Raw genomic sequence first — 15,742 nt, 5'->3', positions numbered from 1 at the left:
CCCGAGGTGCCGTATTGCTATATAAAACTGGTTACCAACACAATTAGATAAGTAAAAAATATGAAGTTGACTGACAGCAGGCACTGTGCCTTGCTACTGAGTAACATTTGGCTAACGCAATAAAGTTGCAGAGAAAAGTCAGCTGTACTGTAAAACTCGGTGCACTAGTCACAGCAGAACAGATGCCATGAAAAGTAATTTGTGCATTAGTTAGAACCTCACTACACTAACTAGTCAGCTAGAGGAAGTATTTAGCATGGAGTGTGTGAACTGGTGTTAGCATCCCTGCCTTTCCTTTCATATGGATTGACTGGAGACTGGTTCAGCCAGCAACGCGTTAGCTAGCAAATTTTTATGCACATTTCATAAACTTATTCTGCCACCACAAAACACCTTAGCTAGATGTAGAATTAGATAGTGAAGACTTGCTCATGACAAAAATGACAATATTAGCTACAGGTTTATACAGTAGTTTTTGGTAAGATTAACCGACTCGAGGGTGAAAATGTGATTCAGTGGACGACGTCACCTTGGTAACATGTTCTAATGTTAACTTAGGACAGCATATTGTAGCTGGACATCTTTTTAGCTATCCCATGAGTATGAGTCTGCTAAAATGACATAAATGTCAAAATGTACATCATTCCCAGAGACCATTTACATGGCATTTAACCTCTGGATCTGTCTGCTCGTCCTTTAAATTCGCTGTATCCATGCCTGAACACAAATACAATGTTTGGCGCTCCTAAAACAAAACGTTGTGTGTTTTGTTGTATTCTGTTTTCTCCAATCTCCAGTCAGTGGCCTTTAACTCACCCTAGACATGGCTCTGTAACATGCCTTATTGTCAAAGTCTCAATGAGGACTGCTGTTTAACCTGTTGGGGCTAGGGGGCAGTATTTTCACAGCTGGATAAAAAATGTACCGATTTAATCTGGTTACTAATCCTACCCAGTAACTAGAATATGCATATACTTATTATATATTGATAGAAAACACCCTAAAGTTTCTAAAACTGTTTGAATGGTGTCTGTGAGTATAACAGAACTCATTTGGCAGGCAAAACCCTGAGACATTTTCTGACAGGAAGTGGATACCTGATGTGTTGAATTACCTTTAAGCCTATGCCATTGAAACACACAGGGGTTGATTAATGTTTTGGCACTTCCTATTGCTTCCACTAGATGTCACCAGCCTTTACAAAGTGTTTTGAGTCTTTTACTGTGAGATCTGACCGAACAAGAGCCTTGGAACGGTGATGGCCGATTAGACTCTGGCGCGCGAGTTCATGTTGGGTACCCTCGTTCCAATACGTTATAAAAGAGAATGCATTCGTCCACCTTGAATATTATTCATGTTCTGGTTAAAAAAGGCACTAATGATTTATGCTATACAACGTTTGACATGTTTGAACGAACGTAAATATATTTTTTCCCCTCGTTCATGAAGTGAAGTCCGGCTGGCTTAGATCATGTGCTAACAACACGGAGCTTTTTGGACATAAATGATGAGCTTTTTTGAACAAAACTACATTCATTATGGACCTGGGATTCCTGGAAGTGACATCTGATGAAGAGAATCAAAGGTAATGGATTATTTACATAGTATTTTCGATCTCTCCAACATGGCCGTTTGTCTGTATAGCAAAGCGTATTTTTCTGGGCGCAGTGCTCAGATTATTGCAAAGTGTGATTTCCCAGTAAGGTTATTTTTAAATCTGGCAAGTTGATTGCGTTCAAGAGATGTAAATCTATAATTCTTTAAATGACAATATATTATTTTACCAATGTTTTCTAATTTTAATTATTTAATTTGTGGTGCTGACTTGACTGCCGGTTATTGGAGGGAAACGATTTCCTGAACATCAACGCCATAGTAAACCGCTGTTTTTGGATATAAATATGAACTTGATAGAACTAAAAATGCATTTATTGTCTAACATAATGTCCTAGGAGTGTCATCTGATGGAGATTGTAAAAGGTTAGTGCATCATTTTAGCTGGTTTTATGGTTTTGGTGACGCCTGTCTTTGAATTGACAAAACATTACACACAGCTATTGTCAATGTACTCTCCTTACATAATCTAACTTTATGCTTTCGCCGTAAAACCTTTTTGAAATTGGACAACGTGGTTAGATTAAGATGTTTATCTTTCAAAGGGTGTAAGATAGTTGTATGTTTGAAAAATTTGAATTTTGACATTTATTTGGTTTCAAATTTGCAGCTCTTGAAATGCACCTGCTGTTGATAGGGTGCACCACGGGTGGCACGCTAGCGTCCCACATAGCCCCAAGAAGTTAACTAAAGCTCAGCAGCAGTTATCCTAATTAATACAGATGACCAAGAGAGCAGTGATCTAGATGTCTAAATGTCTATCTACATGAGTCCTTGTATGGCGTGTGCAGTGTTGTCTGTTTGGAAATATTCTGTGGCATTCTGTCAGGTGGCATTCTGCTCAGAGCAGGCATAGATAAATGCTGTTGATCTTCTCTTGCTCCTCTCTGCACGCGGGTGTCAGCTATGGCTATAAAAGGACAGATTACTCCTGCTGCCCCACTCAACTGTCCGACTGTCCCCCCCTCACTCACCAACTCTACCTGATCTTGCTCCCACTCTCTCTCCACCAGCAGAGCTCCCCAAAGCACAACCGCTAATCCTTGAGATATTCCACACATTCACAAGAACCACATGGTCGGTTAAACTAAACACAGTGCACCTCAACTTGGGGCTCACCCCTAACCTGAATTTAAGTTTATCGTGTTCTGGGACAACATTTACAACTGTATCCTTAAAACAGCCTAAAACCAAACTGTGGCAAAGCTTTGCTTGGATCGGTCTTCTTGGGCCAGGTCTCCCTTAGAGAACAAAAAACGTTTTCTGTGTGGGATTTCTTGGTTTAAATGGATAGTTCGAGGGCGATTGCTAACTAGCGCAATGACGAAGAGATCAGCTAGCGTTAATTGCCAAAATCTCGAACTCTCAGTTTAAGCAAGATAACACAGCCTGGCCTAGTTTAGCAATGGCTCACCTGTGTCATAGTAGACAGGTTGCCTAAGATCTAACTGGAAGCCATTTACACAGACCTACTGGAATGACTACAATTAGGGAATGACAAATTGACAATTTTACTTAACGTTAAAACTCATTTATTTCTTTAGTGTGAGAAAAATGTATAAAATTCCACAATGCAGAATATGGTCCTATTGCGTATGACCGCTAAGGGGCAATGAAGTTCTACCTACCACAGTCATATGCTGAATCTGAAACCAAACAGTTGGCCCCTAAGCCCTTTATCGAGTGGCCACTTGCTGTTGTGTGCATACTCTGATAGGCAGTGAGAAAGTTGTAAAAACAAAACATCTTTACTCCTGCACAAAAAATGTGCAAGTATATCGGTCCCCAGTGATTCCATCAGCTGATTTAGCTTGTGGTAGCCTGCCTGCTGCTAGCTAGCTTCACTGCCAATCACAGGGATATAATTCTAGCTAGCTAGCTAAGGATGTTGGGCAAAGCACTGATAAACACCATGTAGCTTGTCACTTATTTACGATAGTTTGACAGCTTGCTGATGAAGTTGTAGGCATGTTCCCAGCAGTCAGTCCATACTTCAGCATGTTTCCAATGCACCAATTGCTACTTTGTAAAGTTAGGTCATCTAAAAAAAATAAAAAATGTTTAAAAAAAGAACAGCGCAGCAGCAGACTCAATGCTGTGCTGACTCGGGGCAGAGCAGGCTGTTCGCTGCGGTTGCTTGCCTTTCTCTGCCATTTTTCCAACTTAATGATGGTGTGCGGAACGCTTTATATGCATCTTTCTAATTATTTCCCATGGATATCTTCTAACATTGCTGCATTGTTGCATTATTTTTCCCTTTATGATCGGGACCTGTTAGTGGTAGTTTTGATAACTGCACTGTGATTTTAATTTTGTGGAATATATATTTCTTCTTAACGTTAATTTCCCAATTTAATTTAAATGTTTACACCTCCAGCTACTGCTGGCTGCATCAACTACATTACCCACAATGCATCTACAAATCAGAGTTTGTGAGACATGATGGGACTACAGCCATAAAAATGTAACATGGCATCTGTTCCAATATCCATACTAGCGTACCACCCTATAATAAAGCTATGTATTGGAGCATGCTAAGTGGTATGCTTGACATTGGAATCCAACCATGGCCTACTGAACAAAAGAAACATCCATTTCCAGCCCCTAACCCAGTCTTCCCTTGCCATAATCCAAAATGCATCTAACCCCAAGAGTAACAGACCGCAACGGACAACATGGATGTCCTTGTTAGAAGCCACAAAACATGTCACAGCCAGTAATGTTTGTCCTAGACTGCTATAGTATAGGACTTACCCTTTTGGAAAGCTTTTACATTCTCAGTTAGCCTACTGCTGATGGACATAGTAGATCAATGGACAGACAGATGGACTCCAACAGACTGCTACCTTATAGGCTACAGTAGGACCGCAGGTCTGTCCTTGCTGGAAGACTTAGCCGACAATCATTCATACAGACAAACACTAGAGAGGATGAAAACAGTCTTGTATTGGGAGTGGACCACCTGCCTGTCCTTGCTCAGCGTGGAAGGCTCGGAGCCTCTTCTTGAAGCGTGATGGCAGAACGAAGTCACATCCGCGGGCCAGCAGAGCCAGCTCCTTCCTCAGGTCAGGGTCCTGACGCAACGACAGCTCCTTCATCCTCATCCTCGCGCCAGACAGGACAGGATGCCTCCGCACAAACGCACACACAGATCCACACCCTCTGATCCAATGGGATTATCTTCCTATGGATTGTCCCAATAGTAGAAATCGCAAGAGTAGTAGTACTAGCAGTAATTAGGCTAATTACTAGAACATAAATACTCAGTGTGTGTCCACTGTCCTTGTCCTGGGAGAGCCTCTTGAAGTCAGAGTAGCAGTGGTAGCGCTCCTCTGTCCCTGTGATTGTTAAAGGACAGAGCGAGAACTTCTTAATGCTGGGCAGCAGCTGCTGCAGTGTCACGAGCCTCAACTCTGCCCGTCTGTCTGCTGTCCTACACACACACACCAAACACCACAGTGACTGACTGCTAGGGTCAGGGAGACCCAGCCTACCAGCAGCCACTAGGGAGATAAGGACTCTGTGTGTGTGTGAGTGAGAGAGGTGTGGATATGCCCTTTCCAGTTTGCATTCCTCAGCTCTCATAGAAGGTTATGTAAAGAGACAGACCTGCTGTTGTTGAGGGCCCGCTAACTTGGGAATGCAGCCGAATGCCAAGATGACCCCCTGCTCACCAGCTTCCTAACAGCACAGCAACCATATTACCTAACGGTTCCCGAGACACACTAGTAGGTCTGTGCCACAGGAAAATACCTAGAGCTGTCTCTGTATGACCACAATCCAGCTGGTAGTTGGAAGTACCAAACATGTCTTCAGGGCAAGAGCTTCGAAATGCAAGATTCACCGTCAGTTCTTCCTCCTATTTCATTGGGAATTCAGAGACTCCACTCAGCATGAGATACCAGGTTCTGTGGCAGCAGCCAGATTCATTAGTGGGCCTCCGTCATATTAAAAAGGTATATTTAACCAACTTCAAAATACATGTAGGCAGGGCACACCTTTTTCTGAGGGATGAATATGTGTAAAAAAAAAAAACTTGAGCCGATGAGGACGATAGGAGAAGCCATCAAAACTTGTGACAACTCACAAAAAGTGGGAAAAGAAAAGCCTTAGTTTTCCTCTGTGCATCACATTGTATGGTCTTCCTTTGTTTTGCCTTCCCTTCACAGGCTTGGGCTGCCATCCATTCCACGTCTTATTATAGTTGACGGGCCCTAGCCGGCTGTATGGAAGGGGAAGTGTTGAATTTCAAAGAATGATGGCCGAACCAGTCTCTGCCTATTAAAAGCACCAGCGAGCACTGTTTGGGCAACCTAAGACACCAGATCTGGAGAAACAAGTATGCATCTTTAGTGCTTGCGCAAACATCCGCCTCCTGTCCTGGACTGACAGCAATTACATCAATTCCCCATAAACGTGCTGATCCAACGGCACTAGGCAGCCTAGGCGTGGAGGAGGGGTGCGTTCAAGAGGAGAGATGTTTTTATAAACGCCAGTTGTTGTTCTCTGAAACAAATCTAATTAGGCTGAAAATGACTTGAGCTCGTGTGTGTGTGTGTGTGTGTGTGTGTGTGAATACAGTGTGGTTGTGGTGTGTAAAAATGCAGGGTGTGAATAGAAAAGCACAGCCGGGCTAAAATGATAAGTATTTTTAGATGACGGGATCACAGAGTCCACATTCTTCCACTGGTTTCAGCACAAACCTAGTTCCTGTTGTCCCCCAATAGCAGGATACGGCAGCAGTTTGATAAGCCATTTGTGAAGCCTTTTCACGCCATCTGCCTTTTGTTGTCCCTCTACGCTCGTCACAAACACGAAAGGAAAACACGAGGACTCAAACAAACTGAGCACATGAAACTGTCAGCACACACACACATACTCTGTCAGTGTTTGCATTAGCGAGAGCCATAATCTGAAGTTGTTTCCTAAACAGAGGTATTATTCTGTGATAATGATCTGTTCGTTCATACTTTAGGACACAGCCTCTCTTTGGAAAATGGAACACAGAGAGGAAGAGCGAGAAGTCTCTCTGTTGTACCAGTGAGCTCTGGTACTGAGTACTACTGGACTGACTGGGAGAATCAGATGGGCCTTCACTGGAGAGGACAGCTGTCAGTGCCAACAGTGCCACTCTCACACACACTCACGCAGACATGCACACAGAGGCCAAAACTACTTAACAATGGCACCACTCACCAATTCAGCCTTGGGCTTTTGTCTGCTCTGCTGTTGAAAGGCTAAAGCCTACCCTGGTTGCCAAAATATGAAGACACAAAAAAACGTTCAATTAAATAAAAACTATTGCATAGAGAGACAAAAGTAGACATGGTACACTATATAGAGACCAAGTCAAACACAAATAAACACATTCTTACACAGTGAGTCCACCCACCAACCTGTCTAATCTGAAGGCTCTAAATATGAACAGGAAACAGTATACCATGCTCTCAGTGAGAGCTTGTTGCGTAATGTTAGAGATTTTTGTGAGAGAAAACGAGCGAGAGAAAACGAGCGAGAGTGAGCAAGTGACCCCTCTGACCCAACAGCGGGAGAAAGTCAATACAAAACAATAGCAGCGTAGTCTGTACATGGAATCGAGCAAGCTCCAGCTCAATCCTCGCCAATCTTATGGCTGAGACAGGGATTTGAGAATCCATATGAACCCAAGACAAAAATAGGGCCCATTTCACCGACATACATGGTGGGTGTTAGGGAAGGGCCTGCTAGAGGAACATGATGTGAGCAGGATCAGCTGGCTTGCATAAAAGAGTGATAAGGAAGTAGCAAGAATGACACTCATCATTGAGGTTTAGGGGAAAATCCATATGGCCAACGTGGCGACTAACTGGAGCCAAGGGCTAGGTGGCCTACATCAACGACTGGAACTAGCCTAACTGCTATTGAGCTAATGATACACAGATCAGGTTTTCGTGACCAAAATGACCTGATCAAGAAAAACTCTGGGTTTGACGTAGCCCATAGGCCTTTGAAAAGATGGCGACGAAGAACATGGCTGACGTTTTACATTCTCCCAACCAATTGTGCAATTTTGTTATTTTTTTTTGCATAACCTATTTTTTTTAGTTATTGTGTACATAATGTTGCTGCTACCGTCTCTTATGACCGAAAATAACTTCTGGACATCAGAAAGAGATTACTCACCGCGGACTGGAAGAAACTTTTTCCTATAACAAGTCCAACGAGAAGGATATCCTGCTTTCACTGGAACAAGCTCAGATCCACGCCTTTTGCGTGAAGAAAAGATACCGGAAAAGGGGACGCAGATCGGGGATCCTTCTGAGAATCCGTAGGCGAGCGAGTAAACTCCTAATTAAAGGTCGGCCGATTAATTAGGGCCGATTTCATGTTTTCATAACAAATCGGTAATTACGGCCGATTACATTGCACTCCACGATGAGACTGTGGCAGGCTGACCACCTGTTACGCGAGTGCAGCAAGGAGCCAAGGTAAGTTGCTAGCTAGCATTAAACTTATAAAAAAAAAAATCAATCTTAACATAATCACTAGTTCACTACACATGGTTGATGATATTACTAGTTTAACTAGCTTGTTCTGCGTCGCAAATAATCAATGCGGTGCCTGTTAATTTATCATTGAATCACAGCCTAATTCGCCAAACGGGTGATGACTTAACAACCGCATTTGTATTATTCGTAGTTGTCTATTTACAACCACAAAGCGAAGCTGGCACTAAGACCGCTCTCAACCAACTCTATAAGGCCATAAGCAAAGAAAAAAAAATGCTCACCCAGAAGCGGCGCTCCTTGTGGCCGGGGACTTTAATGCAGGCAAACAAAATCAGTTTTACCACATTTTTACCAGCATTTCACATGTGCAACCAGGGGGGGGAAAAAAAATCCTAGACCACCTTTACTCCACACACAGAGATGCATACAAAGCTCCATTTGCCACCTTCCATTTGGCAAATCTGACCATAATTCTATCCTGATTACTGATTCCTGCTTACAAGCAAAAACTAAAGTAGGAAGTACCAGTGACTCGCCCAACACGGAAGTGGTCAGATGACGCGGATGCTACACTACAGGACTGTTTTGCTAGCACAGACTGGAATATGTTCTGGAATTCATCCAATGGCATTGAGGAATACACCACCTCAGTCATCGGCTTCATCAATAAGTGCATCGATGACATCGTCCCCACAGTGACTGTACGTACATATCCCAACCAGAAGCCATGGATTACAGACAACATCCGCATCGAGCTAAAGGCTAGAGCTACCGCGTTCAAGGAGCGGGAAACTAATCCGGACGCTTATAAGAAATCCCGCTATGCCCTCAGACGAACCATCAAACAAGCAAAAAGTCAGTACAGGATTAAGATTCAATCCTACTACACCGGCTCTGATGCTCGTCGGATGTGGCAGGGCTTGAAAACTATTACGGACTACAAAGGGAAACCCAGAAGCGAGCTGCCCAGTGACGTGAGCCTACCAGACGAGCTAAATGCCTTTTATGCTCGCTTTGAGGCAAGCAACACTGAAGCATGCACGAGAGCACCAGCTGTTCTGGATGACTGTGATAAAGCTCTCGGTAGCCGATGTGAACAAAACCTTTAAAACAGGTCAACATTCACAAAGCCGCTGGGCCAGACGGATTACCAGGACGTGTACTCAAAGCAACTGTCAAGTGTCTTCATTGACATTACAACCTCTCCCTGACCGAGTCTGTAATACCTACATGTTAAAAGCAGACCACCATAGTCCCTGTGCCCAAGAAAGCGAAGGTAGCTTACCTAAATGATTACTGAAAAGGCGGGCCGAACAGGCCACCATTAACATCAACGGGGCTGTAGTGGAGCTGGTCGAGAGTTTCAAGTTCCTTGGTGTCCACATCACCAACGAACTATCATGGTCCAAACATACCAAGACAGTCGTGCAGAGGGCACGACAAAACCTTTCCCCCCCCCGAGGAGACTGAAAAGATTTGGCATGAGCCCCCAGATCCTCAAAAGGATCGAGAGCATCCTGACCAGTTGCATCACTGCCTGGAATGGAAACTGTTCAGCATCTGACAATAAGACTCTACAGAGGGTAGTGCGAAAGGCCCAGTACATCACTGGGGTCAAGCTTCCTGCCATCCAGGAGTTGAAGTCGGAAGTTTACATAAACGAGTATTAATGACTCCAACCTAAGTATTTCAACCACTCTACAAATTTCTTGTTAAAACCTGTTAGGGCTAGGGGGCAGTATTGACACGGCTGGATAAAAAAAACGTACCCGATTTTAATCTGGTTACTACTCCTGCCCAGTAACTAGAATATGCATATAATTATTGGCTTTGGATGGAAAACACCCTAAAGTTTCTAAAACTGTTTGAATGGTGTCTGTGAGTATAACAGAACTCCTATGGCAGGCCAAAACCTGAGAAGATTTCAAGCAGGAAGTGGCCTGTCTGAGAAGTAGTGTTTCATCTTGGCTCTTTTTATTGAAGACTCAGGATCTGTGCAATAACGTGACACTTCCTACGTCTTCCATAGGGTCTCAGAGCCCGGGAAAAAGTTGAACGATATCGAGGCAGGCTCTGGCTGAAACACTATCGCTTTTGGCAAGTGGCCACTCAGAGTACTATGGGCTTAGGCGCGTGCCCGCTTCGACCGAATGCTTTCTTTTCCTTTGTCTGTTTATCTATACGCAGATTCCCGGTCGGAATATTATCGCTTTTTTAATGAGAAAAATGGCATAAAAATTGATTTTAAACAGCGGTTGACATGCTTCGAAGTACGGTAATGGAATATTTAGAATTCTTTTGTCACGAATTGCGCCATGCTCGTCACCCTTATTTACCCTTTAGGATAGTGTCTAGAACGCACGAACAAAACGCCGCTGTTTGGATATAACGGATTATTTTAGACCAAACCAACATTTGTTATTGAAGTAGAAGTCCTGGGAGTGCATTCTGACGAAGACAACAAAGGTAATAACATTTTTATTATAGTAAATCTGACTTTGATGAGTGCTAAACTTGCTGGGTGTCTAAATAGCTAGCCCTGTGATGCCGGGCTATCTACTGAGAATATTGCAAAATGTGCTTTCACCGAAAAGCTATTTTAAAATCGGACATATCGAGTGCATAGAGGAGTTCTGTATCTATAATTCTTAAAATAATTGTTATGCTTTTTGTGAACGTTTATCGTGAGTAATTTAGTAAATTCACCGGCAGTGTTCAGTGGGAATGCTAGTCACATGCTAATGTAAAAATGGGTGTCTGATTATTTCTGGCTGGGTACTCTGCTGACATCTAATGTTTTGCTTTCGTTGTAAAGCCTTTTTGAAATCGGACAGTGTGGTTAGATTAACGAGATGTTATCTTTAAAATGGAGTAAAATAGTCATATTATTGAAGTAATATCATATCTAAGGTATTTGAATAACGCGCCACAGGATTCAACTGGCTGTTGAGTAGGGGTAGCCCATAGAGGTTAACAAACTATAGTTTTGACAAGTCGGTTAGGACATCTACTTCGTGCATGACACAAGTCATTTTTCCAACAATTGGTTAGACAGATTATTTCACTTAATCACCATTCCAGTGGGTCAGAAGTTTACATAGATTAAGTTGACTGTGCCTTTAAACAGCTTGGAAAATTCCTGAAAATGATGTCATGGCTTTAGAAGCTTCGTGTTAGGCTAATTGATATAATTTGAGTCAACTGGAGGTGTACCTGTGATTGTATTTCAAGGCCTACCTTCAAACTCAGTGCCTCTTTGCTTGACATCAAGGGAAAAATCTAAAGAAAATCAGCCAAGACCCCAGAAAAAGAATTGTAGACCTCCACAAGTCTGGTTCATCCTTGTGAGCAATTTCCAAATGCCTGAAGGTACAACGTTCATCTGTACAAACAATAGTACGCAAGTATAAACACCATGGGACTGCGCAGCCGTCATATCGCTCAGGAAGGAGACGTGGTCTGTCTACTAGAGATGAATGTACTTTGGTGGTGCGAAAAGTGCAAATCCATCCCAGAACAGCACCAAAGGACCTTGTGAAGATGCTGGAGGAAACAGGTAAAAAAGTATCTATATCCACAGTAAAACTAGTCCAATATTGGCATAACCTGAAAGGCCGCTCAGCAAGGAAGAAGCCACTGCTCCAAAACCACCATAAAAAAAGCCAGACTAGTGTGCAACTGCACATGGGGACAAAGATTGTACTTTTTGGAGAAATGTCCTCTGGTCTGATGAACCAAAAATAGAACTGTTTGGTCATAATGACCATCGTTATGTTCGAGGAAAAAGGAGGAGGCTTGCAAGCTGAAGAACACCATCCCAACCGTGAAGCACGCGGGTGGCAGCATCGTGTTGTGGGGGTGCTTTGCTGCAGGAGGGACTGGTGCACTTCACAAAATAGATGGCATCATGAGAAAGGAAAATTATATGGATATATTGAAGCAACTTCAAGACATCAGTCAGGAAGTTGAAGCTTGGTCGCAAATAGGTCTTCCAAATGGACAATGACCCCAAGTATACTTCCAAAGTTGTGGCAAAATGGCTTAAGGACCACAAAGTCAAGGTATTGGAGTGGCCATCACAAAGCCCTGACCTCAATCCTATAGAAAATTTGTGGGCAGAACTGAAAAAGTATGTGCGAGCAAGGAGGCCTACAAGCCTGACTCAGTTACACCAGCCCTGTCAGGAGGAATGGGCCAAAATTCACCCAACTTATTGCGGGAAGCTTGTGGAAGGCTACACGAAACGTTCAACCCAAGTTAAACAATTTAAAGGCAATGCTACCAAATACTAATTGAGTGTATGTAAACTTCTGACCCACTGGGAATGTGATGAAATAAATAAAAGCTGAAATAAATCACTCAACTATTATTCTGACATTTCACATTCTTAAAATAAAGTTGTGATCCTAACTGACCTAAGACAGGGAATTTTTACAATGATTCAATGTTAGGAATTGTGAAAAACCGAGTTTAAATGTATTTGGCTAAGGCGTACGTAAACTTCCGACTTCAACTGTATATAATAGGCGGTGTCAGAGGAAAGCCCATCAAATTGTCAGAGACTACTGTCACCCAAGTTATAGATGGTTTTCTCTGCTACCGCACGGCAAGCAGTACTGGAGCGCCAAGTCTAGCACCAAAAGGCTCCTCAACAGCTTCTACCCCCAAACCATTAGACTGCTGAACAATTCATAAAAATCGCCACTGGACAATTTACAGTGACACACCCCCCCCCCCCCTCGTACACTGCTGCTACTCGCTGTTTGTTTGTTACCTATGCATAGTCACTTCGCCCCACCTACATGTACAGATTACCTCAACTTGCCTGTACACTGACTCGGTAGTGGTGCCCTCTGTATATAGCCTTGTAATTGTTATTCTGTAACTTTTTATTTTAGCCTACTTTGTAAATATTTTCTTCTTGAACTGCACTGTTGGTTAAGGGCTTGTAAGTAAGCATTTCACGGTAAAGTCTACACTTTACCGTGGGCGTTGTCACCACTGCGTCAAGTAGGCTAAAACAAGAAAAAAAATGTTTTGGTTAGGTCCAGGTTACAGTCAGTGAAATAAGAAAACAAAAGAAAATGTACGATGACAAATGGTTTAATGAAGAATGCAAAAACCTAAGAAAGAAATTGAGAAACCTATCCAACCAAAAACATAGACCCAGAAAACCTAAGCCTATGAATGACTAAAACAATACAGAAAGAGACTACGGAAAAAGGAACAGCACGTAAGAAATCAGCTCAATATAATTGAAGAATCCATAGACTAACCACTTCTGGGAAAATTGGAAAACAATAAACAAAGAGTTATATACTGCTCAAAAATTAAAGGGAACACTAAAACAACACATCCTAGATCTGAATGAAAGAAATAATCTTATTAAATACTTTTTTCTTTACATAGTTGAATGTGCTGACAAAAATCACAAAAATAAATCAATGGAAATCCAATTTATCAACCCATGGAGGTCTGGATTTGGAGTCTCACTCAAAATGAAAGTGGAAAACCACACTACAGGCTGATCCAACTTTGATGTAATGTCCTTAAAACAAGTCAAAATGAGGCTCAGTAGTGTGTGTGGCCTCCACGTGCCTGTATGACCTCCCTACAACGCCTGGGCATGCTCCTGATGAGGTGGCGGATGGTCTCCTGAGGGATCTCCTCCCAGACCTGGACTAAAGCATCCGCCAACTCCTGGACAGTCTGTGGTGCAACGTGGTGTTGGTGGATGGAGCGAGACATGATGTCCCAGATGTGCTCAATTGGATTCAGGTCTGGGGAACGGGCGGGCCAGTCCATAGCATCAATGCCTTCCTCTTGCAGGAACTGCTGACACACTCCAGCCACATGAGGTCTAGCATTGTCTTGCATTAGAAGGAACCCAGGGCCAACCGCACCAGCATATGGTCTCACAAGGGGTCTGAGGATCTCATCTCGGTACCTAATGGCAGTCAGGCTACCTCTTGCGAGTACATGGAGGGCGGTGCGGCCCCCCAAAGAAATGCCACCTCACACCATGACTGACCCACCGCCAAACCGGTCATGCTGGAGGATGTTGCAGGCAGCAGAACGTTCTCCACGGCGTCTCCAGACTCTGTCACGTTTGTCACATGTGCCCAGTGTGAACCTGCTTTCATCTGTGAAGAGCACAGGGCGCCAGTGGTGAATTTGCCAATCTTGGTGTTCTCTGGCAAATGCCAAACGTCCTGCACGGTGTTGGGCTGTAAGCACAACCCCCACCTGTGGACGTCGGACCCTCATGGAGTCCGTTTCTGACCGTTTGAGCAGACACATGCACATTTGTGGCCTGCTGGAGGTCATTTTGCAGGGCTCTGGCAGTGCTCCTCCTGCTCCTCCTTGCACAAAGGCGGAGGTAGCGGTCCTGCTGCTGGGTTGTTGCCCTCCTACGGCCTCCTCCACGTCTCCTGATGTACTGGCCTGTCTCCTGGTAGCGCCTCCATGCTCTGGACACTACGCTGACAGACACAGCAAACCTTCTTGTCACAGCTCGCATTGATGTGCCATCCTGGATGAGCTGCACTACCTGAGCCACTTGTGTGGGTTGTAGACTCCGTCTCATGCTACCACTAGAGTGAAAGCACCGCCAGCATTCAAAAGTGACCAAAACATCAGCCAGGAAGCATAGGAACTGAGAAGTGGTCTGTGGTCCCCACCTGCAGAACCACTCCTTTATTGAGGGTGTCTTGCTAATTGCCTATAATTTCCATCTGTTGTCTATTCCATTTGCACAACAGCATGTGACATTTATTGTCAATCAGTGTTGCTTCCTAAGTGGACAGTTTGATTTCACAGAAGTGTGATTGACTTGGAGTTACATTGTGTTGTTTAAGTGTTCCCTTTATTTTTTTGAGCAGTGTATATCCAAAACACAGATGTATGGGTAAACCACTTCTCCAATCTTTTTGGCCCTATAACAAACAGCAAAAACATATACATGATCAAATACAAATCTTAGAATCAACTATTAAAAGACAACCAGAACCCACTGGCTTGTCCAATTACATTGAATGAACTACAAAACAAAATACAAACCCTTCAACCCAAAAAGGCCTGTGGTGTTGATGGTATCCTCAATGAAATGATAAAATATAATAGACAACAAATTCCAATTGGCTATACTTAAACTCTTCAACATCTTTAGCTCTGGCATCTTCCCCAATATTTGGAACAAAGGACTGATCACCCAAATCCACAAAAGGAAATGAATTTGACCCCAATAACTACCGCGGGATATGAGTCATCAGTGCCCTTGGGAAAATCCTCTGCCTTATAATTAAGAGCAGACTTGTACATTTATTATGTGAAAACAATGTACTGAGCAAATGTCAAATTGGCTTTTTACCAAATTACCGTACGACAGACCACGTATTCACCCTGCACCCCATAATTGACAAACCAAAACAAAGACTTCTCATGCTTTGTTGATTTTTAAAAAAGCCTTCGACTCAATTTGGCATGAGGGTCTGCTATACAAATTGATGGAAAGTTGTGTTGGGAAAAAACATACGACATAAAATCCATGTACACAAACAACAAGTTAAAATTGCCAAAAAAAAACATTTATTTCCACAGGGCCGTGGGGTGAGACAGGGATGCAGCTTAAGCCCCACCCT

General features: G+C 43.2%; 1 protein-coding gene across 6 annotated transcripts in view; it reads right to left on the bottom strand.

Moving 5' to 3' along the window:
* ppp2r3b (protein phosphatase 2, regulatory subunit B'', beta) overlaps positions 1-15,742 on the bottom strand; it is a 65,198-nt gene that overhangs the window by 35,410 nt on the left and 14,046 nt on the right. Inside the window, exon 1 of one of the 6 annotated variants that reach the window (XM_014163837.2) lies at positions 4,581-5,111. The exons of the other annotated variants lie outside the window; for them this stretch is intronic. Within the exon in view, the coding sequence (XP_014019312.1) occupies positions 4,581-4,718 (138 nt within the window). The 5' untranslated portion in view covers positions 4,719-5,111. Of the gene's footprint in view, positions 1-4,580; positions 5,112-15,742 lie in introns of those variants that run through there. 6 annotated transcript variants of the gene reach the window in all.

The sequence above is a fragment of the Salmo salar genome, chromosome ssa21 (assembly GCF_905237065.1).
Source record: "Salmo salar chromosome ssa21, Ssal_v3.1, whole genome shotgun sequence".
Lineage (NCBI taxonomy): Eukaryota > Metazoa > Chordata > Actinopteri > Salmoniformes > Salmonidae > Salmo > Salmo salar.
The sequence above is the reverse complement of the archived record's forward strand: the minus strand, read 5'-3'. Positions and strand labels throughout refer to the sequence as shown.